Source organism: Herpailurus yagouaroundi, unplaced genomic scaffold, assembly GCF_014898765.1.
Source record: "Herpailurus yagouaroundi ecotype Mexico unplaced genomic scaffold, PumYag 190, whole genome shotgun sequence".
In the NCBI taxonomy this organism is placed as follows: domain Eukaryota; kingdom Metazoa; phylum Chordata; class Mammalia; order Carnivora; family Felidae; genus Herpailurus; species Herpailurus yagouaroundi.
The window spans coordinates 24,647,939-24,675,037 of record NW_024412421.1 but is presented as its reverse complement, the minus strand read 5'-3'; the positions used below and the strand labels follow the sequence as shown (position 1 = coordinate 24,675,037).

Below are 27,099 nucleotides of genomic sequence, written 5' to 3'. Positions count from 1 at the left end.
GGGGTCATTTCACTTATTCCTTTATTCCCTGTATTTTTTGTAAGACAAAAATTAGGCTTCAAAGCTTGATTTGATTCATAGAGGATGCGGTATATATCACACTCCATCATAATGAGGGACAAAATGCCATGTCGACCCATGATTACAGACGCAGTGTGTTCACGTGGCTGGAGTGCTGCCCGCCAGACGTGGCCACGGTAAAGTGGGCTTTTCCTTTTGCAGCTGGCTAGTCACCTGTGGGATGATGCTCTGGTCTCGCGGTGCGCATCTTGTTCCCCAACAAAGTACTGCTTTTTGTTTTGTATAAGTTGGTGCTCCTCAATTAATACTTTTCTGAGGATAACAGAATAGTGTTTTTCTTTCTTTTTTAAAAAAAGTTTATTCTTGAGAGAGAGAAAGAGAGCATGTGTGCAAGAGCTGGGGAGGAGCCGAGGGGGGCGGGGAACGGAGGGTCAGAAGTAGGCTCAGCATTGACAGCAGAGAGCTCAATGCGGGCCTCAAACTCATGATCTGATCATGACCTGAGCCGAAGTTGGACGCTTAACCGACTGAGCCCCCTAGGCGCCCTGTGTTTTTCTAATTCTACTCTTCTTTTTATAGTTTTAGTTGCCATTCTTCCAGAATGAAGAACTTTCTTCTGCTAATTGGGGATGAACTAGAGTTCCTCCTAAAATGGTAAGTTAAAGAATGCTTAATCTTTTTCTGTTTGTGGCTCATTTTAAGGAAAGAGTTTGGTGTCATAGTCACCTCTGATGTTGGCAATTTTTTAATCTTTTTTATTTGGATTCTGTTCTAGAAAGGCCTGCCTATACATGCTGCTGATCTCAGATGATGATTTCTTTTTTTTCTAAATGTTTACTTATTTTTGAGAGAAAGAGAGAGAGAGAGAGAGGAGGGGGCAGAGAGACAGGGACAGAGGATCCAAAGCTGACTCCTTACCGACAACAGCAAGCCAGATATGGGGCTTGAACTCACGAACTGCGAGATTATGACCTGAAGTCAGATGCTCAACTGACTGAGCCATCCAGGTGTCCCTCAGATGACAGTTTCTTACTTGTAAATAGCAGTTTGGGGCAGTCTCTTCACCTAACTGAGCCTTAGGCAGAGCCTATAAGTGATTTTATTTATTTATTTAAATGTTGTTATTTACTTATTTATTTATTTTTTTGAGAGAGAGACAGAGCATGCGCTGGGAAGGGGAAGAGAGAGAGGGAGACACAGAATCTGAAGCAGGCTCCAGGCTCTGAGCTGTCAGCACCGAGCCTGATGTGGGGCTTAATCTCATGAACCGCGAGATCATGACCTGGGTGGAAGTCGGATGCTCAACTGACTGAGCACACCCCGCCAGGCACCCCCAGGTGATTTTATTATTCTTGCTGGGGTGTATGTTTTGTAGGAGGCTGTGTGGAGAGATTCAAATTTGGGGCCACCACACTCCTCTGGGAATAAAAAGCCCATCTATAGTTCTTAATATATATACCTTCTGCATATTATTGGTCAAATCTATTTTTCCTTTGTGATTTATTCTATTAATTACATATCTATTTTCTTTTACTTTTATATGATTTCATTTGGATCGCTTATATTTTGAATTTTTTAAAGGCTCATTGATTTATTTTGAGAGACAGAGAGAGAGAGTAGGGGAGGGGCAGAGAGAGAGAAAGAGAGAGAGAGAATCCCAAGCAGGCTCCATGCTGTCAGCATGAAGCTCGATGCTAGGTTCAAACTCACAGTGAGATAATGACCTGAGCTGAAATCAAGGGTCGGATGCTCAACCAAATGAGCTGAGGTGCCCTCAGATTGCTTACATTTTTAACCCAGCTGGAATTAATTTTACCGCCTTGTGTCAATAAAGAGATAAAAAGTGAGTTTACCAAAATATCTAATCTTCCCTTGATAAATTCTTTGGTAATCTGTCCTTTTTCTAGTGCTATGTCTTCCCTTAATTCGTGTCTGTTGATTCTTGTATTCTCATGCCCTGTGTGAACTACCTTAGCTTCCCAATACATTCTAATATCTTTTTTCTAAAAGAGCTGGTCTTGCTTAATTGTTTCTCACACATAAGCTTCAGAGCAATTCAACAAGTTCCCTAGACCATCCCACGGGGGCTGGAAAGGGTGGGAGATGAGAATGAGCCATTTTGAGAGAGGCTCATGCGGGGTCCCCAGGCAGGATCCCTGATGAGTCAAAGGCAAGCACATCAGTGAGCATCACAGCCAACGCTGTACTCAATTTCTGACCATGTGGAAAGTGGCCTCTTTCTGCCCATCTGAATTCCCGCCAAGGTCAGGAGGGCAAGCAGCTGGCTTGCTCCTTACCTTTGCAGAGCTCACAGTGCTTGAATGCTCTGGTTCTGCTTCCCCTCCTCTTTTCTCCTTCTGCAGGGAGAGCTCTTCAGGTGGTGGGATCACAAACACAAAATGCTTCAGGATTTCTGTTGTGGCCGGAGGCAGCCGCTTCAGGGGGTGGGAGATGATTGAAAATAAGGCCGGAGGTGGGATGGGTGGGCCAGAGGAACCCAGACCCAAGATGTCCAGGATCTAAAGGAAAAGCCCATGGTTAATTTCCTACGCACAGGGTAGGGTTCCCCCAGCTCCTCCCTGAGTGAGCACAGGGTGGTTCAGACCCTCCTGTCTTTTCCTCAACATTCTTGGGAGATGCCCCTGCTATGCGCATGTGTCAGGGGAGGGGTGTGAAAGACCTCTGACACAGCTCTGTAGGTGTTTCTAGATCCCCACACCCCTAGACCAGGCTGGGGCACTTGCTGTGGCTGCACGCTCCCTGTACCTCTCTCATCATCGCCCTTGTCACCCTACTGTGTCTGTCTCTGCAGCTGGATGTTACATAAACTCCACTGGGACAAGAACCAGGACAATATAGCACAGGGCCTAGCTCATAGTAGGCACTCAAAACTATGTTTTAGAGACTAGCTCTTAAGGCTCTGATGTCTATAGTACAGAGTTGTTCCATCTGTTTTCAGATCCCGTGTTAATTGTTCTTTCACCTTTAAATGTTCTTTCCTTCTAATGCTGAAAGATAGGGTCAGAGCAGGTCAAATATGGCAAAGAAGAAAAAAGCCAAGGTTCTGGGAATGGGGTAAAGGATGGGAAGGAAGAGATAAGTCAAAAAGAAACCAAAGAGAACATTCATTCCTACAGCATTCTCCCCTTCTGCTGTCATATATACTGAAGGAGCATCTTCCAGAGCAGATGCCTTTAAAATTTAGCAGCAACTTCCTTCTCAGCATGGAGCCCCTCAGAATAAGCATGCTATCTCTAGATTTGTCATCATCACAATGGTGTTACAGCCCACCAGAGCACCCGTTCTGTGGACCAAATGGGCTATTAGGCCAAGCAGGCAACAGTCTTCATGGAATCCTGGGTTTCTGAACTGCAGGGCAGGTGGCTAAAGACCTAATGCTTAGCTAGCGTTAACTCCCAGGGTTTGAATGTCTGCGAGGGAAAGGAATGAACAGTTGTACCAATTGTTAAATTAATAGAGCCAGGGTTAAAGAACTTTATAACCAACAGTCTAACCTATGGCTTGGAGTGTGGAGAGAAAACAAAAAGGCAAGCAGATCATCTTGGCTATAGTACTGGAGCACAAAGCAAGATGAGAAGATGTTCTTTTTTAAAAAAAACATAATTCTAGGGGAAAAACGGCCATGATGCCTTATCTAAGGCTGAGTGGAGGCGGAACTGTAAAACGAGTGGTGTTGTGTCCTCCAACGGTCTTCTGCCCTTTGGCCCGCCTGGCCTGCTGCTGTGGGGCCAAACCACACCCTAATGTGCCCCCTTGTGGAATTACCCGTGTCCTCCCATTACCCTTACCTGCCATACATTCCTCCCAGGCTCTGTTCTCTCCTTGTTAAGGTTGTGTCTAATTTCTTATAGACGAAACCAGAGATCAGCAAACTGTGTCCCCCTGGTCAAGACTGGCCTGCTACCTGCTTTTGTAAATGAAGTTGTATTGGAACAAAATCATTGATTTATATGTTGGTGGTGGTTGTGACAGAGACTGTATGACCCGCAGCCTAAACTATTTGCTTTCTGGTGCTTTACAGAAGTTCTTCCTCAGACAAAAGGCTATGGTAACCGTCTCCTTCAAACCATTACCCAAGAGGCTTCTGGATATGCAATATTTTCTAGGGCCAAAGGCTATTTGATAAATAGTATGATTTCTGTCACTATAAGAACTTGTGGGAACAAGATTTTAAAGTAGTTGAGCCTCTTGCTTCACCCTACAGCGTACCTACCTTGCCAGCCTGTAACACCAGTATTATTGATATTAAAAATCAACCCTATAGACAGTTTTTTATGAGGTCAGATAGAGTAATTTAGATCTGTGGAGCTTTGTATGGATTTTCACCTAGAAATAGGTCCTTTTAGCCACTGTTGTTTTATATCCAAGGGATTAATCAGATATTAACGGAATTAAGGGGATACAGAAAGAAACACCTTAATGGTAATTAGTACAATACCTGCTACCCCATTCATTACATCTGCGTCCTGGAAAAGAGTCTGTACCTGATCCCCTTTGGGAAGCCTGTCATTGTCCAGGGCCTGCTTCCAGTTCAAGCCTTCCATGTCAGGTGTCTGGATGTTTATTAATGGCACGCCTAGATCCTTCTTCCCCTCATGGTCCTCCTCCCCATCAGCCTCTCCTCCATCGCTCCGCTCCTCCAGAGCCCGGAGCTTCTCCAGACGCTCCCTCTCAGCCTTCTCCCGCTCCTGGCGCTCCTTCTCGGCTCTCTCCTTCTCTGCACGCTCCCTCTCCCGGTCCTTGCGGCCTCGGCGCCCACCCGAAGGAACCTGGCGCTGCTCATCAGCCTCGTGGGGTATGTCCTCGGTGCCCATGTGTTGCAGCAGAATGCCTTGCTTCCGGTCCCAGTACATGAGGATGTTCTGAACATCTTTGAGAGTCAGCTCATAGGTCTTAAACTTGTGGGCCAGGTGCTTGTCAGCATCCTTCAGGAGGTCCCCCTCACTGTCCTCTGGCTCCTGGACAAGGGGAGACCCAACCACGTGAGGGTCTGCCAGTTGGTTCCTTCTCTTCTTTGTCAGTTCCTCCTTCTCGGTTAACTGCTCCCTGATGGATACTTTCCTTTCTACTGCATCCATCTTGACATCTAGTTTGGAAAAAGTAAGAATCTAGGAGGCAAAACACATAAAACATGCTTAAAACATTTCTTTACTGGAGAACAACGGCATAAATGAGAGCAAGAGGATATTGTGTTCTGAAAGAAGGCCTCACAGAGCCCCAGGTGCCTCTTACAGACCCAGGGGCTATGTCTGTGTCTGTGTCATCTTGGGGGGTCCTTGTTAAAATATCCTCTCCACGGTCCTTCGTGGGGAACAAACAGGAGTTTAAGAATTTGGCTGTGCCCTGGCTTTTAAAAAATACCTATTTATTTAATTAACCTGGCCTAGAGAAACCAACTTCATTCTTTTTCTCCTGCCCTTTTAAACTTGCTTTGTGGGCTCTGATTTTCTTCCCCTCTGGATGGAATCCTTGGGGAGGCCCCAGAGGTTTTTGTCCATTCTTTGATGACATGAAGTCTAGCCGAATGTTCACTGCCTGCAGAGCAGCCCAGAACCCCCTTTCCCACTGAAAGTGCGCCTCCTCCATAAAGCTGGGCTCTGAGGCAGGCTCGCTGGGTTGGCTTCCCCCTTGCCTCAGCGCCTCACCGTACCACTCCTCTGTCTCATCTCCAATGCAGCTAGGAGGTCAGTGCTGGGTAGAGCTGTCCCCTGGAGGGGTCACTCACCTAGTTGAGTATGGAGGGGAGGGGCTTGGCTACTACTGTGTCTTTCTCCACTGTCAGTAGAGTCACTGCCAAGACACCGAAAGTTCTGTCCGGACAACAGATTTCAGGCAGAGGACTCTGTGTGGAAGGAGCGGCCAGAGAGGGGCAGGGAAGGCTTGCCCTTGGAAGGTTGCAGGAGCCCAGCACAGAGCAGCCGGAAGCCAGGTACAGCAGAGAGTCCAGGCCTTCTTGCTTCTTGTGCTTGGTTCTGCTCCCAAGCCTGGGCCGTTTCTGCACGCTCAGACCCTGCTCCTTCCTGAGCTCTACCTGACTGTGGCCGCTGAAGCCTAATTCCTCTGCCCTTGTGTCTGCTCAGATGTGGTCACTGTGCCTTGCTCATCTACTGGGACCAGTCTGCATCTTGTCTGGGAGTCTGGCTTGTCTGGCTTTAGCTTCACCCTCAGAGCACCCTCAGTGCCCACCAGCTGGCTAGCTACCCTCCCGGGCTGTGAGCACCACCCTTGGTGCTGTGTTGGCTGTTCTGCCTTCCTGGGTCATGGCCCCAGAGATGTGACTGCTAAGCTTGGCAGGCTGGTAAACTATCACTAGTTGTCTGCAAGGACAAGCTTATGTTGCAGTGCCTTCCTTGACCATTGTCAAGATAAGCTGTTGGTTGAACACCGGGGCTCTACTGACTTTGTGGCTTACTGAGGCAAACTGTGAATACCAGCCTATTCAGCACCATCCAGGGGACTTATGGGGAGGGCGGGGTACAGTGGAAAGTACAATGACTGAGGTCAGACGTAACCGGGGGAGGTCTGATACCCACGACTTTGTCTCTTTCAACCCCAGGCAGGGTTCATGGCTCTGAACCTCACAGGGTGGGAGGGAGGCCAAAATGACAGAATTACATAAAGGGCAGCCAGGGATCCTGGCACACAATCAGCCTGTGACAAATGTTGGCCCCTTCCCTCCTACCTTCTGCTCCACTGCAAAATCCAAACAGTATCAGGTCAATTTTGTGGAAGGGAAAGTACTGAATTGATGGGCTGGTTACAATGTATGCTCTCTCTGTTCTGCTTCTTGCTAAGGAGCAAGAGAGGGTTGCTACCTGCCGGTTTGCTGTTTGAGATTTCTTTGTGGGAGGTTCCTCCTTTACTGGTCCTTGCTTTGGCCTTTTGACCTTCCGTTTTAGCTCATCTTCTTCCTTTTGCCGCTCAAGCTCCTGCTGTAACTTCTTTTCATGCATCTCCCTTGCCAGCCTCTCCAGCTCCCTTCATCAAACCAAGCAGAGAAAACAGAGTTTAGAGCCTCTCCTGTCCACTCCCCCTAACTGGGAGTGTCCAGTGGAGGGACATGGGCAGAGCTTTCTTGGGCATAAGAAGAACGAAATGCAGGTAAAGAAATGTGGGTAAATAATGTGGGCAAATAGGAAGGAAGGAAGGAAGGAAGGAAGGAAGGAAGGAAGGAAGGAAGGAAGAAAGAAAGGAAGGAAGGAGGGAAGAGAGGAAGGAAGGAAGGAAGGAAGGAAGAAAGGAAGGAGGTAAGACAGGGAGGGAGGGAAGAAGGGAAGAAAGGAAAGAAAGAAAGTAGGGTCTCTGAAAAGTCATTCAGCAAAACTGGTCACCTCAAACTCAACTAAGAGGAACTCTCAATCTGTATATCAGTCTTCTTTCATAGGAGAGCAAGGCAAGGGCTGAAAATAGCTTGACGTTAGCAGTTTTCAAAAAGTAAGTTGCAAAGATTGTTCTGATATCAGTTCAGATGTGGCTCAGCTTCCTATACTTGTTACATCTAATGTTCAGACAACATTAGAACAGAAACAGTGTTTTATTTATTTATTTTTTAATGTTTATTCACTTTTGAGAGACAGAGTGTGAGTGGGGGAGGGGCAGAGAGAGAGGGAGACACGGGATCCGCAGCAGGTTCTAGGCTCTGAGCTGTCAGCACAGAGCCTGAAGCAGCTATTGAACTCATGAGCCATTAGATTATGACTCGAGTCGAAGTCTGATGCTTATCTGGCTGAGCCACTCAGGTGTCTCAAGAAATGGTGTTTTAAATAGCAGTCCCTGGGGCACCTGGGTGGCTCAGTCGGTTAAGCAGCTGACTTTGGCTCAGGTCATGATCTCACGGTCCGTGGGTTCGAGCCCCGCATTGGGCTCTGTGCTGACAGCTCAGAGCCTGGAGCCTGTTTCAGATTCTGTGTCTCCCTCTCTCTGACCCTCCCCCGTTCATGCTCTGTCTCTCTCTGTCTCAAAAATAAATAAATGTTAAAAAAAAATGTAAAAATAAATAAATAAAAAAAAAATAAATAGCAGTCCCTAATGGCTAGCTTGGAGCCATGGTGGTGGATCTGAAAGCCACATTCCTTTCTTTTCTCTATCCCTTCCTGCTATGGATTCAGCTGGGCCTGCCCTGTTGCCAGTGGCAGAAGGGGCACCAAGGCTGGGATACCAAATATAAACAAGAGTGGAGGGGACAGCATTTCTGAAAGTACAAAACCCATCTGTTTTCATTCTAGGAATCCCTGGTTGCTCCTGGTTGCTGTGATTCTCTATCATCCACTGTAGCCAGCTCATCATTACTAGGTGTGTGTGTGTGTGTGTGTGTGTGTGTGTGTGTGTGTGTCACACAAACAAGTCATTACTGAGCTTTGAGGATCAGATTTATATTTTCCAAGTCCACTATGAAATAAATTCCTGAAAGCAATGACCTGGATGAGAAAGAAAAGAGATTCCTTTGGAATCCCAAAGCTAGTATTTTTATACCTCTGGAGGACTGGGTTTGTTTGTTTGTTTGTTTGTTTGTTTATTTAAATGTTTATTTTTGAGAGAGAGAGAGAGAGCGAGAAAGGGGGGGAGGGGCAGAGAGAGACGGGGAGAGAGGATCCGAAGCTGGCTTTGTGCTGACAGCACAGAACCTGATGCAGGGCTCAAACTCATGAACTGTGAGATCACGACCTGGGCTGAAGTCAGATGTCTAACTGAGACCCAGCCACCAGGCAGCGCCCCCTGGGCATTTTTACAAGGGACCATGCAGACGAAGAAATGAGGGCATACTATGGGGGCAGAGAGGGCATAAAAGCTCTTTTGGGGTCAGTTGGAGGAGTCTGGAGGTGGAAGGAGACTATGTCCCTCTACAGTAGGGCAAGTATCTTGGCTTTGCCAATGTGTGGAATTCTATGGAGGGTAAGCAATATACCCTCCTCTCCCAGCACGTTTGAAGGTCTGAGGGCAGAAAGGACACATATTCTACTGCTATCTGAGATAGCTTGAGTCTCCTGGGGCCCATGTGGTGTGGAGGGGATTCAGTCTTTCCTGTGCGGTTCCCAGTGATGGGCACAGAAAGTGGCTGAGAGACTGCCCAGGGTCTCTGGTGAACTGTCCAGGCCGAGGATCAAGTGGGAGAGGCGGTCAGAACTCAGGGCACAGATAACATTACAGAAGGCCAAGATGATGGCTGGGGAAGGAGAAATGACTGAGTTCTGGGGAGCGACCATTAAGCTTATGTCAAGAGAGTGGCCCCTCAGTCACCAGCTGTGGACACCTGAGCACAGAGGCTGATGAGCCACACCTAGGGGGCAGTTGTCAGGAGAAGCTTGTGGGAGCCCTGGGAGAACAGAGGGGCCAGAAATCCCCTGGCATTATATCATACAACCTTCCCTCTAGTGTCAGATGTCCTCCAGAGAGAAGGACGGGGAGGACAATGAAAGAAACCCTGAAAGGCTGCAGCAACCAGTCCCCTTGATGGTCAAGGTGTTTTCCTGCTCTTAGCAGGTCATCTTCCTTTCTCCCTTGGTCTCAGTGCTCCCCCGGAAGGTGATCCTCCTGTGTCTCCCTTGGTCACGCTGCTCCCCAGAAGGTGACCCTCCTGTGTCTCCCTTGGTCATGCTGCTCCCCTGGAAGGTGATCCCAGTCTCCAGGATGGGCTGTGTGTTACTCCTGGGGGGAACCACTTCCAGCCTGACTACCCCTTGATTCTGACCTCTTCTTCCTTTCCCGGAGGGTCTGCCGAACCTCTCGATTGAACATGATTTTCTCCTCCTCTGTCATGGCATCATATTCTTCCTCATCCATATTTTGGAGACGCTCCTTCTCTTTCTGAAGTGCCTCCCTGCGTTTGCTCTCTGTGGAGGGAACAGAGAGAGGAAAGTAAGGGAAAGTGACTCACTCACCAGCCTTCGCTGTAGGGCCCTCAAAGGCTCAGCTCCCAGCCCACACTTGCTATGGAGTGTCTACGCCAGGGCAAGGGCGGCTCTGGTGCTGCGGGGACATTCTTGATCTCTGGTGGGCCTTCCTTCACTCACACAGTTCCAAAACTGGTCTCCATCTGTGCTAGACTGAATAGTAGTTGCAAAGATGTCCATGTTCTAATCTCCAGAACTGTGAATACGCTACCTGGTGTGGGGGAAAGGATTTTGCAGGTGTGATTAAGTTAAGGACTTTGCACTGGGAGACTGTCCCGGATTATCCGAGTGGGCCCAGTATAATCACAAAGGTCCTTATAAGAGGGGTGCAGGAGGGTCAGGGTCAGAGAAGGAGATGTGGCAATGGAAGCAGAGGTCAGAATGCTGTGAAGTAGGGACCATGAGCTGAGAAATGCAAGTGGCCTCTAGAAGCTTGAGAAGGTAAGGAAATGGATTCTCTCCCTGGAGCCTTCAATGAAACAGAGCCCTATGGACACCCCGCTTTAAGGACTTCTGACTTCCAGAAATGTAAGACAGCAAGTCTGTGTTATTTGGAGGCATCCAGTCTGTAATTTGCTACCGCAGTGATTGGGAAGTAATATAGCACCCACGAACTTCATACACTACAAACATATGTCGCCAGAGTGCTCAGGGTGACAGAACCATTTGCAGACCAAGGGAAACCATTTTCCACACCCTACAGATTCCAGGTCCAGAAGCATGCTCATGCCCAGCACAAAGGCTCTCAGATTCTTTTCTACAACTTCCACTTCTTGTAGGCCTGTGCTTTGGGCTCGGAGATGTGTATCTGAAGATCCTTCTCTGACACTTACCAAGGGCTAGGAACAGATAAGAATTAGGGTTCTTCCTCCACAGGCTGCCGTGGGGATCATATAGGCAACCCTCTGAAGCATCTAGGCCCATGCCTGGCAAATTCATAAGTGTTCAATAAAAATTAGATTTGAATATAATAATATTGTTACTGGATGCTGCCTTGGGACTTTTTTTTTTTTTAATTTTTTTCAACGTTTATTTATTTTTGGGACAGAGAGAGACAGAGCATGAACGGGGGAGGGGCAGAGAGAGAGGGAGACACAGAATCGGAAATAGGCTCCAGGCTCTGAGCCATCAGCCCAGAGCCTGACGCGGGGCCCGAACTCACGGACCGTGAGATTGTGACCTGGCTGAAGTCGGATGCTTAACCGACTGCGCCACCCAGGCGCCCCCTTGGGACTTTTTTCAAATGCAGAAGATTTCAGGGAGAGGAGCCCATAATGCAATGGTGAAAAACCTCAATCCACAAGTAAATGAAAAAATGAAAAGAGATACTTTATTTCAAGGTGATGGTAACGGGGACATAAGCTTTCTGGAAAAGCAGCAAGTCGGAGGCTGGAACACTGCCAGGGATTTTCTTCCTGATTTTTCTCTGGATGAGAATGTAAGGAAGCAGTCTTTAAGTTCTGTGTAAGAACTAAGAGAGCTCAAGTTTGTAATTATTTCCTTAATGAAAAAGCACTATGATTTTCTTGGATTTTTCCAGAAGAGAGGTAAGGCCAAGTAAGGAAGGGCAGTGATGTCACCGAGCTGAGGCCAGAGCAGGAGTCTGCCTCCCGAGGAAAGTGTCACCTCCTCCCTTGGGGACCAAAATTTGCTAGGTCTGCTTATGACTAAATTGGGAACTCAAGCTAACATTACTCTGAGTGTGTGTGTGTGTGTGTGTGTGTGTGTGTGTGTGTGTGTGTGTGTTTAATTTTCAATCACTGAAATTTTTTTCAAGCTACTGTTGTAATGACAGGAAAAAGCAAGGTTTCAGAGTTATAAAGACCTTACTAATTTGCTGTGTGATCTTACACTGTTGATGTCTCTGAGCCTCCTTTTCCTTGTCTGTAAAAGGGGGACAATGATCCCCAGAGGGTTACTGTAAGGATTAAATAACCCACAGTGCCATTTAGAGACATTTCAAGTGTACAGAATGTTGGCTGCAGTGCATGGGACACAGGAGGCTAAGATGTAGAAGCTGTTTTGTCAAGTTTATGAGCACTTCCAGTGTTTGCAGGAAATGTACAGTCCCCTTAAACAAAAACAACAAGCTAATCAGTCACCTGAGTCAGGATGGGACTTGTGATGTGTCCCCCAAGGGTTGGTTGTGATTACAGGGAAGATGAGAAGGGATGCAGTGTGATATTAGGGGGAAGGGAAACGTGTCTGTTACAAGAAGAGCTGGCTGGGTCCATTCCCTGTCCTGTAGTCTCCCGACAGGTCAGCCGCACCTCAGTTCCCTCAGGTGCAAAGTAGAAATAAGAACTTCTGGTCACCTTACAGGGCGGAGGTGAGCACCGATGACATGGCAGATGTAATAGTTTCATCTGCACAGTGGCTCAACGTGGTGGAGAAGCATTTCAAAAAGTGTAAGGCTCTGTTGAAAGGGCTGTTAGGGCTTGGGAAGGGCAGCCCAGAAGAGTACGGGGCCTTACCTTCTTGCTCCTTTTTGGCTTTCTCTTGGGCCTTCATGACTGTGTAATCCTGGGCCATGTTGATTACGTAGATGTGCTCCCGGTTGCCGATGGCCTTCAGCAGGCAGAGGAGAGCCATAGCCGGGTTCCGAGCAAAGAGGGTCTCAACGCTATCAAACACCACTCCGCGGAAGCAGTCACTCAGCTGAAACCAGAGTGAGAAAAGACAGTAACTAAGGCCACAGTTACCGGGTTCTCTATGGAGAAAGTTGCTTGTTCTTTCGTGGGTGGTTTTACTGGGGGCTGCAATGGTCTCTGCTGACCTACTGGGCCCCCATGTAAATGCTGTCAAACCACCCTTCCACCTGCTACATTCAACATGCTGTTATAAAATTTGAGAGAAAAATAAAAATATTTTATCAGTCATGCAAGAGCTTTATCACACGTATTTATAGAATAAAAGATTTCTCCTATCTCTACAGAAATAAGGAACGCAAACTAAACGTGAAAGTGAGGGTTTGGGCAGGTCCATGAGGAACAGGCAGAGAGGAGGGAAAGGCAAGTTATCCCCCCTCACAGAGTAACAGCAAGGGCACCAGTAGCAGGTGGGCCATTCAGATCTTTCAGTGGCGTTACTGCCTTGGCGTGTAACGATCTTGGTAATACTAACCACTGAGGAGCAGCCTCTGTTGTACATCAGTGTTACTCAAAGGGTGGTACACAGACTGGCCACCCTTGGCCAGGAGCTGATCACTACCAGTGTTTGATGAGACCAGAATCTTGTGCCAGAACGTAAATCAACGACATCACGAAAAACACTATTTATTTCAGCTGCTGTTTTTTTGTTTTGTTTTGTTTCTTTTGTAGCAAGACTGTTGATGAAGGAAGCCACGCAAACTCCATGTTTCATCAAAGACCAGTACTTCGAGTAGCACTGCTCTGCTGGCTTACTTTGGGCTTTACCAGTGATTTAACCTGGGTACACGAAACACCAGCACACTTATCAGCTCACCTTGCTCAGGTCAGCTGAGAGTGACAGCACTGTGAACACAGTAGCCATCAAATCTTAACCTGAGTAATTTCCTGTGATGACATCTCCTCTTCTGGGAGCCTCAGGTCGTATTTTGTTATATTGAAATGTGCAACTAATATCGTGGCCTACTTTGAAAAAGCCAAAGCCAATGGACAACTCCAGGACCTGGTGAGCGGTTTAGTTCTCTGCAAACCATAAGCAGCAAACAGGCTTAGGGGTGTCCTCCCAAATCCTGCTGATCTTGTTTTCTTTTCTTTAACTGTACAATGCTTATGAAAACAATTTTTTTTTAACTGGAAACGGTTATTGTGTTTTTTGACTTGAAAAGCAATGTGGCATTGTAAAATAATTCAGAAATGTATGAACAGAACTAAAAATCCATTATCCTGCTATCCAAAGATAACCACAGTTAATATACTTTCAGAGTTTTTACTGTTTGTATGACATACATTTAGACATATTTTTATAGAAATGCAATTGTGCTGTACATACTATTTCATAACCTGCTTTTCTCACTTAATACATTGAAAACAGATTTTTACAGCAATTAATATGGTTCCAAATTCTAACTTTCCATGGCTCCATGTTATGATTTTTTAATATACCACTGTAGGGCTGTATCATGAATCTGATTTTTTTTTTTTTTTAATATGTAACATGCTCAATGGTCCTTTAAGGAGAGTGACTTCAGGCAGCAGACTGCGCCAGGGCCAGTTGCCTAACAAGAGCTGTCAAAAGGACAAGAGCAAATGACTGTTGGGGGTGAAGAAGCCCACCTTTCCTCTCCAAGATCCCTGGGTTCTGAGCCGCCATGGGTGGGCTGTGGATCGGAATCTCAGGTCCCAGCTCAGGGATGGAGTGTGAGCCGTGCAGCTCTGGGCAGGTGGGCACGGACGTACCTGTATGCGATCAGCCAGGATCTGGGTGAATAGGTCCTCAGGGAGCACACAGCTCACGAGCCCGGTCTCACCTCCGATACTGGGGCTGACACTGAGCCGGCGCTGTGTGGGCCCCGAAGGGAGAGGGCTGGAGGAAATCTGTCGAGCGGGAGAAGGATCAGGAGTTAGAATCCAGTTTGGTGTCCCAGCAGCTCTCATACTTACAAGCCATATGACCTTGTGGAAATCGTATAATCTCTCTGGGCCTCATTTCCTCATCTGTAAAATGGAGATTGCTTTGTAAAATGAAAGGTTTTCCTTAAAGAATTGCCTAAGCTTCAAGTGGGAACACTGTGAAAGGTGCTTTGTATATGTACACATTTGTTCATTCATTCAACAAATATTGGGCACCTATTAGGTACAAGGGGTCCCTCTAGCACTAGGGATACAACAACAAACAACGCTGGCAATGTTGCTGCCTGTGTGGTCCTTATTTCAAATAGAGGAGACAGAAAAGGAGCAGGTGAATATCCAAATCAGTCACATAGTCTGAGATAGTGACAAGTGCTAGGGAGAAAAGAATGAGGTAAGGACATAGAGAACAGTGACAGGGTTGGACAACAATATGAAAGAATGAGATAAGATCCTGAGAGAAGAGTCTTTCTGTGAGGGAACAGCAAGCTCCTTGCACACGAGTGTGCTTGATGGGCTCTGGGGAGCACGTGGGAGCCCAGTGTAACTGTACTGAGTGAGCAATGGGGAAGAGGGTCGGGCTTAATTCAAGTCTAAGGCATAGTCAGGGCTTGCAGACCCCAGTAAGGAATTTGGATTTTATTCTAAGTGTTATGGGAAGTTGTTGGCATGTTTTAGGCAGACAATGATCTGAGTTTTATTTCTGAAAGGCCACTGTGCCTGCTGCATGAGGTGAAAAGAGCAGAGGCGGGAAGACTAGTTAGACATCTCCATGGTCAAGGCAGGAGATGATGGTGGCAGGGACAAGGATGCCATGGTGGAAGTGGTGAGAAATGGCTGATACTTTCTCTAACATTCCATCCCACTAGGACTTGGGATAGGGTGTGAAAGAAAGAGGGGCACCAAGAATGATCCCTTGGGTTTTAGTCTGGGCATATGGGAAAATGGCAAAGTCATTAATTAAGAAAGAAAAAAAACTGAAGGAAGAACAATTTTTTGCCTTGTTCTGTTTTGAGTGAGGGGCAAGAGTCACTTTTCAGACACATACATTTTGAGATGTGTTTAAACCATTCAACAGAGATAATGAATGTGAGTTTGCGTGTGTGAACCTCAGCTGGGCAAGAAATTGGGGTTGGAGACAGAAATGTGAGGGGCACACGCATCCTGAAAATATTTAAGTACTTAATTAATAAACTGGATGAGATCACCTATAGAGAAAAGGTAGATAACGAAAAGAAAAGAGCAGATGACTCAGTCCTAGCCTATTCCAAAAGCCTATGGATCTGGAGGATGTGGAGAAGCTGCAGGAGTAGGGGGAGTCCCAAATGAGGCAAAGGGGAAGGAGAAGAGCGTGGTGGTGTGCTGGCCAGAAGCACGTCCAGGAAGAGGACTTATCAGCTGCTATGAGGTCATGTGAGGTGGACGACAGAACACAGGCCACTGGATCTGGCAAGATGAATGCCAGCGACCTTGAGAAGAGTAATCCGTGGGGTGGTAAGGACAAAGGCCTCACTGGAATAGGTGAAAGAGAGAATGGGGGTTGAGGATGAGGAGGGAGGCATGCAGCCATTCTTGGGGGGAACAGCCCTAAAGAGGAGTTGAGGGACAAGGTAAGAGCTGGAGGGGGATCTGTGATGTCGGGACAGTGTTTTTAAAGACGGGAGGTAATAAAGCATGCATAGATGCTGATGACAAGGATCTATAGGGCAAAAAACAAATGGGAGGGAAAGGGGATGACTGCAGGAATTCAGCTCTTGAGTGAGAAGGGGTGGGGTCCAGTGCACATGTGCAGGGCCTAGGATGAGAGCAGGGGCAGTGACTCTGTGGCAGGGAGGGTGCAGCCTGGCTCGTTGGTCTGGTGGTGGGAGGATATGGTGATTGTCTTCTCATTGTTGCTGCTCCCTCCATGGGTCAGAAGAGAGATTATCAGCTGGGAATGAGGAAGAGGAAACGGTCTTAGGGGTTTGGAGAGTGACGACCACAATAAAATAGTTATCTTGAAGAGATGGATGGCAAATTTACTAGGGCAGACCAAAGGTCCGCTTGAGATTTGTGGTCTTAATTTTTAAATAAAGACCACTCAGGAGAGATGAAGATTGTCTCCAGCTGTGTTCAGCCACTCTGCATGGAGGAGGTGGAGAATCGGCTGAAGTTTTGCTTGGAGAGTATGAGGAAGGGCAAGGGGGCAAGGGAATGCCTAAAGTGACAGACACAGATAACAAACCGAGTAAGATGGGGAGTGAAGGGGGTGGTAGGCAGTGACGATGTGGACTGGAGTTTTGGATGGGACCAGTTACTTCTCATAGAAGTCATCTGGAAGGTTAGAAGATGGTAGTCAGGATGTATGATGTGTGGTCTAGAGGTCTTAGAATTTATGGGTAACGATGAACAAGTTCTTGAACATGACCATGGCAGTGAGGAGCTGAGGTGGGCATGGGACTGAGAAATGAGAGTGTTGTATTAAATGTCATTCAAAAGATAAGAATTTCCAGGGACTGCTCTCCCAGAACACAGTGATGTATAAACAAATGACCTTATATTACAGTCATATCTTTACTATGTGACATATTATACATTGCTTTCCACTTGCAACATAAATAAACTTTAAGTCATCAGAGAGTTCATGCTTTAGGAGAGCTTTAGAAAACTGAAAAGCCATTTGTGGGTGGAGCATGCCAACAGAGTGACTGTTGTCCAAAGCATGAGTCCTGTCACACTGGAGCAGTGTGAGCAGCCATGTGGGCAGGGGTGATCTTGAACAGGCTCTGAGTTCCCTATTTATTGCAAGGGGATTGGGATCAGATTTAGTGTTTTCTGCTGCCTTTGATATATTCTAAAAAGCCTTGCTTCACTGTCCAGATGGATGGAACCCAATCAAAGGAAATGATTCCCTGTTTAATACAAATGACACCCCGTTTAATACAAATATGAGTTTTAGTTCATCCATGAATACCATATTTGGTCTTGAGAAAGAGGGTTAAATGATGCTGCAAAAGAAACTGAGTCGACGGTTCCAATTTTCAAGATGTTAGAAGAAGGAGGGACTGAAACGAAGATGAGAGGCATTATTTGGCACAAATTCAGCCCCCCAGAGTGTCCCATCCAACCTGCACACCTCCTCTCGTGAGAAGACCTTGGCTTCCATTCCATCCACCTGCGCCATCCAACATGTGGGTCCTCTCCTGCAAGGGCCTTCACCTCCACTCTGTTTTCTTCAACAGCCTCCTCTGAAGTGCCCACCTCTCCCACTCTCCCTACTGCACTCTTGGATGGTAACAAGACCCACAGACTCTTCATCAAATCCTGTTTCATTCTGCTGCCCTCCTCTTAAATCCTTCTCTCCATATACTGCACTTCCCATATACTACTCTCAACTCCCTTGCCCCTTGTTCTGAGCACACTCGTGCCCTGCAATGGTGACTTCTCTCTCGACCTCTGAATGACTGCTTAGGGAAATTTTGAAACAGCGAAGTTATGCCTTCCTGTCTTGGCTGGAGAATCAGCATTCTAAACTGTCTTTTCTTTCTTTTTTTTTTTTTTAATTTTTTTTCAACGTTTTTATTTATTTTTGGGACAGAGAGAGACAGAGCATGAACGGGGGAGGGGCAGAGAGAGAGGGAGACACAGAATCGGAAGCAGGCTCCAGGCTCTGAGCCATCAGCCCAGAGCCTGACGCGGGGCTCGAACTCACGGACTGCAAGATCGTGACCTGGCTGAAGTCGGACGCTTAACCGACTGCGCCACCCAGGCGCCCCATAAACTGTCTTTTCTTTTGTCCACCACCCATTTCTGGTTCTATTCCTCCCAGTGGACACATCAGTGCTTCGCCACTCTCCTCAACCATGCTGTGCAACACTAACCTCCTCAATGCTTCCTGCAAAGACTTTGCATCCTGCACACATCTTAGAGCCACTCAGCAAAGACCTTCTCCGACCTCCGCTCTCCACCTGCCTTCCCCACACGCAGCTGTATCTGTTTTCACCTTTACTGACTCCAGAAGGAGCTGGCCCCCATCCCTTTTGACTGTGCTTAGTCCTTTCCTCCCTGTCTCCTCCAGGAATCCCATTCCCTCTTGGGTGGATTGTCACCTTACCCTCCTCCAGGAGCTCTTCTCCTTACAGACCTGCTTGTGTCTCCACCTCCTTTCATTTTTTTTTATTTTTTTTAATTTTTTTTTATTTTTTTGGGACAGAGAGAGACAGAGCATGAACGGGGGAGGGGCAGAGAGAGAGGGAGACACAGAATCGGAAACAGGCTCCAGGCTCTGAGCCATCAGCCCAGAGCCCGACGCGGGGCTCGAACTCACGGACTGCAAGATCGTGACCTGGCTGAAGTCGGACGCTTAACCGACTGCGCCACCCAGGCGCCCCTCTCCACCTCCTTTCAGAGAAACAACTCTCTTAACCCTAAATTTGCTCCTCTAACAACTAGTCTCTTTTCTTGTTCCTTGAAACATCTTGGAAGCCTACACTCACTTGACTCCACTTTCCCCCCGACAACTCATCACCTACCTCTCCACGGTGCCATCCACTGTCTGGCCACAGCACCTGCTATTCTGCCAAGATTGTTCTCAAAGTCCCTTGGCTGAGGCGCAAACTTTCTGACTACTTTATGACCTTCCATGACCCCTGTGCAGCCCTCCCACAATTCATATGAACGGTTTCATCCTTAGCATTCCTTTAGTATTAGACTGAGCCATATGAAATTGCCGTTCCAATGGTTGAATGTTGGCAATTTCATGCGGTTCAAGCCAATTCCTTTTACAAAGCTCTTTTGTCACCAATCTCATTTTATTGCAAATATTTGAATGTGTGGTTATCTCCTTCATCAGACTCTTAGGGCAGCTTAAGTGCAGCGATTTTGCTTTATCTTTATTTTGTTAGCATTCAACCCAGTGCCTATAACATTAAAGTCACTTGCTGAACGCCTGCCAGATGACCTCTCCTTGCAGGACCTGCACCATGAACCTGGTGAGGGCCCCCACAGCAATGGCATGATGCTGACATGGCTGAGGGGTTCTGAGGAGAAAGGGCAGGAGGAGGGATCCCACCCCTCTTCTGGGGAGCCCTGGTTTGTACCTGTGGCGTTTCGGACGCATGCTGGTGGTGCTGCTTCTGAGACCCAGAGCCATGGCTCTCCGCCTTGCTTTTGGCAATCATCATGCTCCCACGCATGGTCTTCGCCGATTTCATTTCAGGGGACAGGGTAGATTCTGAGGTAAACTTGCCCAGGGTCTCACTGCTCAGATGTGTCTGTCCCACAGCAGTTTGGCCTGAAGCAGCCTCCTGGGCTACACAGAGAGAGTGGGTTTATAAAAGTCACCTCAGGATGATCAGGAAATAATAGTGGGGATGGCACAAATCCAAGCGGGTTTGGTGTGATTCTCTTGAGGAGCACACAGCCGTCTCCATCTGCAGCTGGCTGGGAGGGGCTGGAAGAAGAGGCTACACACGCCGAGGCTGGATGAGGACAGGCGAGTGGAGAGGCTGGACTGGAGTCCAGGGCTCTTCGCTGCCCATCTGCCCAGTGGGTCCCATGTTAGTCTGCCCCACTTCTTCTTCCAGCCCCGAGGGCAAGCATTTCTGAAACTGCTGGTCCACTGTAGCCCTGCCTTGGAAAGCTGACACCTCAGATGGGGTAATGTGGTTGTGCGCTAGGCAGCCTCCACGTTTTCCAGCTCAGGAAGACTTGCTAAGACTCCTTATTCCTTGTTGGCCATTTCCGCAAATAAGCCCTCAGAACTCCCTTGAGAGCTGTCACTATCCTTTGTCCCTCTGTCCCTCCTCTGAGAGCTGGTTATAGGTACAAGGACACCATATTGCACCTGGGGGTGTCAGGGGTCAAAGGGCATGAGGCCACCAGTGGAACAGCTGTACCAACATTCTGTTGGTTGGTCCCTCATTCATCCAGGTCCTGTTACCCCCGGTGCCTCCAGGCTCTACCTGATTGTGATGGCTCCAGCCTCTTGCCACCTGTGCCCACTCACTTCGCCACGAGTCCTATGCCTCCACGGCCGCTCCCGCCTCCACTGATGGCTGTAGGGTCTCTTCTGTGCTGTCCCCATGTCTGTCAGCCTCCCCTGCCAGCGGCGTCATCCTGCCATATCTTACAAGGCCAGCTCTTCCTGATATAATACTAATAAGGGTTTTCATTTCATCTCTCATTTCTTTCAAGACATCATCATTTCACCTCCATTGTTCCTCACTGCCCAGCTTCTAAAACAGTAGTGTGGACCACATCTGTCCAATAGACGTATAATGTGTATGCAATTTAGATTTTCTAGTAGCCACATTAGAAAAGTACAAATCGATTTCCACAGTATGTTTAACCCAATCTACCCCAAATGTGATTATATCAACAAATTTCTACCTTGTTATTTTACAGTCTTTTTTTCCTACTACATCTTCAACTCCCATGTGCCACCCCCTACCCCCTGCCTGAACTGCCACCCCCAAGCAGCACATTTCAATTTGGACACCCATGTTTCAGGTGGCTGGTGGGTACTGCATGGGACAGGGACACACAGGGTTAGATTTACCACTTCTGCTTCAGGACAGCCTGTGGACCCCACAGTGAACAGCCAGTGTAGGTTTGGGTTTAACCCCTCCATTGAAAGGGCTTTCTCCAAAGCGCCCAATGACCTCTGAACTGTGACCCACAGTGGCCCTCTCTCAGGGCTCATTCTGTCTGTACTTCCAGCAATCTATGACTACATTCATTCATTGATTTGACACATTTTTGGAAGTATTTACTCTGTGTCTACTCTGTGCCAGGTACCAACCCAGGGGCTGGGAATGCATCAGTGAAGAGAACGAACACACATCCCTGCTCCCAGCTAACATTCTGGTGGGGTAGGGAGACAGTAGCATAAGGAAGTCAAGTAAATGGTATATGAACCAGTGATAAGGCCTATGAGACAGACAAGGCCAAGGTGCCCAGACCCAACCAGGGCACTGGAGAGGTGTGCAAACCCTTCTTGCCCCTCCCGCCTGCAGCTCTGTTTCCTTGACTTCTCTGCATCCTGCTCTCCTGACTGCCCACCCCTCTGACACTCCCTCTGCCTTCTCGGCCTCCCTGGCTTCTCCTCTACCCACACTCCTCTTAAAATATAAGTGTTCCCCAATGTCCTGTCCTGCCCTTTCCGTCCCTCTCCTCTTTCTGGAAATTTCTGGGCTGATTTTCTTTATTCCAGCAGGTGCACCTCTTACTTTCTTAAGGAAGACTCCCCCTGTTATATCTTTAGCTTGACATGACCTCCTCAGGTAGGAAGACCAAATCCACAGTTTCTTATGGGACACCAATACAGCTCCAAAGACCTCTGTCAAATGTAGTTTAATTGACAGAAAAGGAAACAAAATCTAAGAGAACCAGAATTATGATGTAGCTTGGGGTTCCCACTGACGGTAGCTGAAATACGCCATCCCAAAATATGACTATTAGAGTTCAGGATATGCCACCTCAAAATACGCTGCTTGCTTTTGAACTGTGGGCACTTGAAAAACAGCAAATGTGGGGAGAAGACTTCTCTGACCTTCTCTTATCTGTCTAAAGACAAGTGTCCAAAGGGAACTCAACTGTCACAAATCCCCACCCTGGGAGTTCCATCCAGCAGAGTGGACTGACTCATCACAGGAGAGGAGACACGCTTGTCATTAACTACCGTACCCTCGTCCATTGTTCTGTGGGTCCATTCATCTTCCCTAAGACTCATTTGCTCTCCCCTAAGAGGAGTACCTTCCTCCTCTTCTCTCCCTGTGAAGATGGTATTTAATTCAGAATTCTAAGTCACCTCATTTCCTCCTGAGTATCTTCCATGTACACAGGAAGGACACATGTTAATAAACTTATTTTTTTTCCTTGTTAATCTTTTATTATAGCAGTCTCTGCCAAGAACTCAGGATAGAGAGAAAATTATTTTTCCTCTCTTTCACTACTCAAAAGCTACTTTTCTGATCTTTTCAGCAAAGAATCTTCTATTTCCCTAAGCATTCTATGCAGAGGTATGGAAGGGGCATGTCTAAAAGCCCCAGCCACTTTTATCAATCAACCAGCAGGCATGGTGCACTATTAGAAATGATGTTATGCTGTTATGAATGAATATTTATTAAAAATGGTTCCTCTCAGAGCAATCACTCTACTTCAATGTATTTTCCCAATTGAGCAGCCATCTCCTGCCCTGTCGGTCCATAGACAACCTGATGGAGCCAGAATTCTCTACCTCTGGTAGGCAGGCCACACCAGGCCTCACTACTATGGTGTTCAAAACCTTAATTAATTTTCTTCTCCAACAAACTTTCTCCTTTTCCCACATTTCCTATCTTGGTAAATGACATCACTCTCTTCCTGGTTTCCATGACTGGAAATTCTAGGTGACCATCTGGAATGCCTCCCCATCTTTCAATTTCCTGCCATGCAGGTGCTAGGGGGTCGGCTGGCCCAAACCTGTTCACTGTCGGCATCTCCAGTGCTTCCTTTACAAGACATTACAAGAGCTGCTTTCCTAGTGTGGCTTTCTGACCATTTCTCCCAGAGGGTGATAACCGCCCGACTCCTCTGTTCCTTCAAAATAAAACCCAAATTCCTAATCTCGGCATCAAGGTCAACCAAGATGGGCCTGAGCCTGCCTTCCCACCTCTAATTTACTGTCAGCTTCCTTGCTTTCTTGGACCGGAATGTACTTGACTTCATCTTTGCCTGTCCTTTAAAGCTCATTTGCATGAAAGCTTCCCCAGATCAAGCTGGTTGGACCCCAGCCATCCCAAAGTTGCCCTTTCACAGAAGTCAGTATTCCTGTTACATTATTTCCCTCTGCTCTGAACAAGTCCATGTCTGTTCCCCTTCCACAAGTAACCCCCAAAAGTGTGGGCTGCCTCTTATTCATGGTCCTGTTCCCCGTAGCACCAAATGTGTGCCTGTCTGGGCAGCGGGGAGAGCCACAGATACTCAGTGAAGGCAACTCTTCCCTGGGCTGTAAGTTGGCAGTATGTTGTAAGTCAGCTTTCAACTAGGCTGGGGGAGAAAAGCTCAACGGGGGACACAGAGAAGATGGGTATCAGCAGCAGGCTGCTGGCCACTTGACCACAGAAAGTCAGGGGAAAAGGCTCTTACCAGACTCTTCTCCTTCCTTCATGGACTGCTCTATGGCAGCTCTGATACAGAGCTCACGGGCCCGGATCCCTGGGATGTTGCTGCCATCAGAGATCGCTTCAAGCACGATGGAGTCGATGTTCAAGCAGGCTGCATTGTAGTACCTGGCCATGCTGACTGCGGTGGCTGATTTCCCTGAAAAAAAGGTCAGGAGGTTGAATTTCCTGGCTCTCAGTTGCTTAGTGTCTCTAGACAGAAGAAGTTTCTAGAATGGAGGCCCCTGTAGAGAAATCTCTCCAAGCGCTTTGCCTCTATGTCTCTTGTGCGGCCACAGATGGCAGCAGAAAAGAGAAAGGAGATCGGAACCACAAGTCAGGACCACAGATTCTTGTCCTCATTCTGCCACCCATGTGTTGTGCACCGTGTGATGGCAACACGTTTGCTCTCTGGATTTTCTCCTCAGTCTAGATGGTAATTCTATCAGATGACCTTTAAAAGTCGTGTAGCTCTACTGTCTCTGATTCTAATGGGAAGACTTTTTTGGTTTAAAGAATAACTTGTGTTGATCTTTCTTTTCTCATTTCAAAATATCTGCTTGTTAAAAAGAAAGCAGAAAATTCAAAGAACAAACAGGAGGGAAGGAAAAAGAAGATCCATAATTTGCTCACCCAGAGATATTACAGTTAGCATATGGCTGCTAAGTATGTATATATAACTACCTTATTTATATTTCTTATAAAGAAAGGGGTTATGTGGTAGGCTGAACAATGCTCTCCCCCCCGCCAAAGACATCCACATCCAAATGTCTGAAACCTGTGAATATGTTACCTTATGTGGTAAAGGGGGTTAGCACCTTCGATTAAGTTAAGGATCCTCATATGGAAAATTATCCTGGATTATCTGGGTGGGCCCAACATAATCCCAAGGGCCCTTATAGGAGAAAAGCAAGAGGGTCAGAGTCAGAACAGGTGATTATGATGAAAAGGAAGAGAGACTGGAAGATACTATGATACTGGTTTTGAGGATGGAAGAAGGGGCCACAAGTCAAGGAATGCAGGTAACATTTCTAGAAGCTACATAAGGAAAGGAAATGGGTCCTCTCCTAGAAGCCTCCAGAAGGAATGCAGCTCTTTTGACACATTTTAGACTTCTGACCTTCAGAAGGAAAGTAAATTTGCATTGTTTCAACTTACTAAATGTGTAGTTATTTGTTATGGTACCAATAGGAAATTAATCCAGATTACAAATCCTAAGTATCACATTTTTCTTACTTAAAATGATGTACCATGAACATCTTTCTATTCATTTAGTACATTTCTATGGCACTTAAAGAAATTGTGGTGATATCTGTACATAACTTACCATTTTAACCATATTTTAAGTTGCATAAGTACATTCATACTATTGTGTGATCATCACCACCATAGGCCTCCAACACTTTTTCATCTTCTCAAATGGAAACTCTGTACCCATTAAACAACAAGCTCCCATTCTTCTCCTTCCCAGTCCCTGGAAACTACCACTCTTCTTTCTGTTTTATGAATTCGACCACTGCAAGCACTTCATATAAGGAGAATCATACAGCAATTATCCTTTCGTGATGATTTCACTTAGTATAATATCTTCAGTGTTCCACTATATTGTAGCATGAATCCGAGTTTCCTTCTTTTTTGAGGCTGAATAATGTCCCATTGTACCGTATTTTGTTTTTCCGTTTATCTGTCAGTGGACAGTTGGGCTGTTTCTACCTCTTGGCTATTGTGAGTAATGCTGCTATGGACAGGGGTGTACAAAACACTGTTTATAGTGGCAAAATAACTTACTATGTGGATGCACTAAAGCTTAATTAACCAGTCTTCTATACTGAATGCTTCAATTGCTCCCAAGTTTTTATGATGCTAAGCAGCACTGCAGTGAATGTTCATGCAGTTAATCTTTGTCCACATCACTAAACAGATTCTTAAGGTAAGCTTATAGAAGTAATATTTCTAGCTCAAGGAGCTTGTGCTTATTTCCCCCTCTCCTCTTGTTTTATCATTTATTTTTATTTTTTCCCCTCCTCTTTCTAAAGAATTTAATGTCTTGGATTTTTCCCTAATATTATTTTAAAATTATTGGAAGAATATAAGCTCAAACAACTCAGAGATATATTAATTAAAAATAAGGTGTCCCTGCTCTTTCTCTAACACTGTTTCTCTGAGATTGGCAATTTAATAGTTTGGGGATAGTCCCATGGTATACAAATCAAAAAAAAAAAAAAAAAAAGAGTCTTTTGTTATCTCGAAAATTACATGTGCGAACTTCACCATAACCCTTAAACTGACAACCCTTGGGAGCTGTGGCATACCCGACAAGGGTGTCCCATGGATGATAATGGCGATGCCCTTCCTGTTCTTGGCCATGTGACCTTCTGCAGAAATATCAATGCCCAGGTGGCGCGCGATCGCCTTGCTCACTGGGTTGTTCTCTACTTCTCCAACCTTTTCCGTCGAGTGGCTGTCAACACTCTGTATCTTGTTAGCTGCAAATTAAAAATATACGTGTACAAGTGCATGCCCATGGGCACGCCCAGAATTCATACAGTCTGATGGAAAGGAGAACCACTTTTTCTTTTCGAACACTGCTGCAGCACAGTGGCAAATTAACTGCTGCACATGTTGTCACAGTTCTCATTCCCCCCTGCAGTGGATGGGAAGTGCCCTTTATAGCTGATAATTTGTCGACAGCTACTGGAAGTGAAAATACAGATACTCTTATTGACTGTTAATTCCATTTCTGGGGGAATATCTCCTGCTGAAAAAATAATACTGGAAACTAGCTGAATGTGCAACATTAAGGGGAATGGCTGACTAAGTGATGTCATATTCCTACTACAGAATTAATACACGGTAGTGCTAAAAGGCTCAAGGGTGCATTTTAGGGAGAAAAGTAAAAAGGCACTGGACAGTCTTCCCACTTCTCTTAGAGAGAACTGGTACAAAACATTTAAATGTTTGGTTACTTTGAAACATTATTTTTTCCAGGCTTTCTTCATCCTCCTCTTCATCTGGGTAGGTCTTGGACTCGACCGTGGGAATGTGCCGTTCTTCAGGGTTGGACGTGACAGAGATCCCTTGGCTCAGTGAGGTCCTCTTTGTACTGCCAGAGGTGCCCTGTTCTGATGAGGGCATATCTTCCTTTTCTGCCCGAGAAACAAAGAACAAAAACATGGGGGAAGTGTTGGGAGGGGGACAAGGGAGACAGGTATGGAAAAAGAAAGAGACAAAGTGGAGAATCGCTGACCTGGTTACCATCACCCTGGACTAGCCAAAGCCAAGAAACAAGATCTGCAGTCAGTTGGCTGTTAAGAAGGTTCTCTGCCCAGGGGCACCTGGGTGGCTCAGTCACTTAAGCATCTGACTTAGGTTCAGGTCATGATCTCATGGTTCGTGCGTTCCAGTCCTGTGCTGGGCTCTCTGCTGTCAGCACAGAGCCTGCTTCAGATCCTCTGTCTCCCTCTCTCTCGGCCCCTCTCCTGTTGGTTC

General features: G+C 46.7%; 1 protein-coding gene and 1 long non-coding RNA gene across 5 annotated transcripts in view; one reads left to right on the top strand and one right to left on the bottom strand.

The window, feature by feature from the left end:
- The window catches only part of LOC121009765 (hydrocephalus-inducing protein homolog), a 240,648-nt gene that overhangs the window by 79,951 nt on the left and 133,598 nt on the right, over nucleotides 1-27,099 (bottom strand). For all 4 annotated transcript variants that reach the window (XM_040443058.1, XM_040443059.1, XM_040443060.1 and 1 more), the window contains exons 28-37: nucleotides 26,577-26,756; nucleotides 25,923-26,096; nucleotides 23,597-23,770; nucleotides 19,567-19,778; nucleotides 14,318-14,455; nucleotides 12,407-12,590; nucleotides 9,731-9,872; nucleotides 6,858-7,020; nucleotides 4,527-5,150; nucleotides 2,319-2,540 (exon numbers count right to left, since the gene is read on the bottom strand). In XM_040443058.1, coding sequence (XP_040298992.1) covers nucleotides 2,319-2,540; nucleotides 4,527-5,150; nucleotides 6,858-7,020; nucleotides 9,731-9,872; nucleotides 12,407-12,590; nucleotides 14,318-14,455; nucleotides 19,567-19,778; nucleotides 23,597-23,770; nucleotides 25,923-26,096; nucleotides 26,577-26,756 — 2,213 coding nt within the window. The remainder of the gene's footprint in view (nucleotides 1-2,318; nucleotides 2,541-4,526; nucleotides 5,151-6,857; nucleotides 7,021-9,730; nucleotides 9,873-12,406; nucleotides 12,591-14,317; nucleotides 14,456-19,566; nucleotides 19,779-23,596; nucleotides 23,771-25,922; nucleotides 26,097-26,576; nucleotides 26,757-27,099) is intronic.
- Nucleotides 7,028-13,833, top strand: LOC121009768 (uncharacterized). Its single transcript, XR_005780825.1, has 2 exons — nucleotides 7,028-7,143; nucleotides 13,253-13,833. It is a non-coding gene; the product is annotated as an uncharacterized LOC121009768 (long non-coding RNA).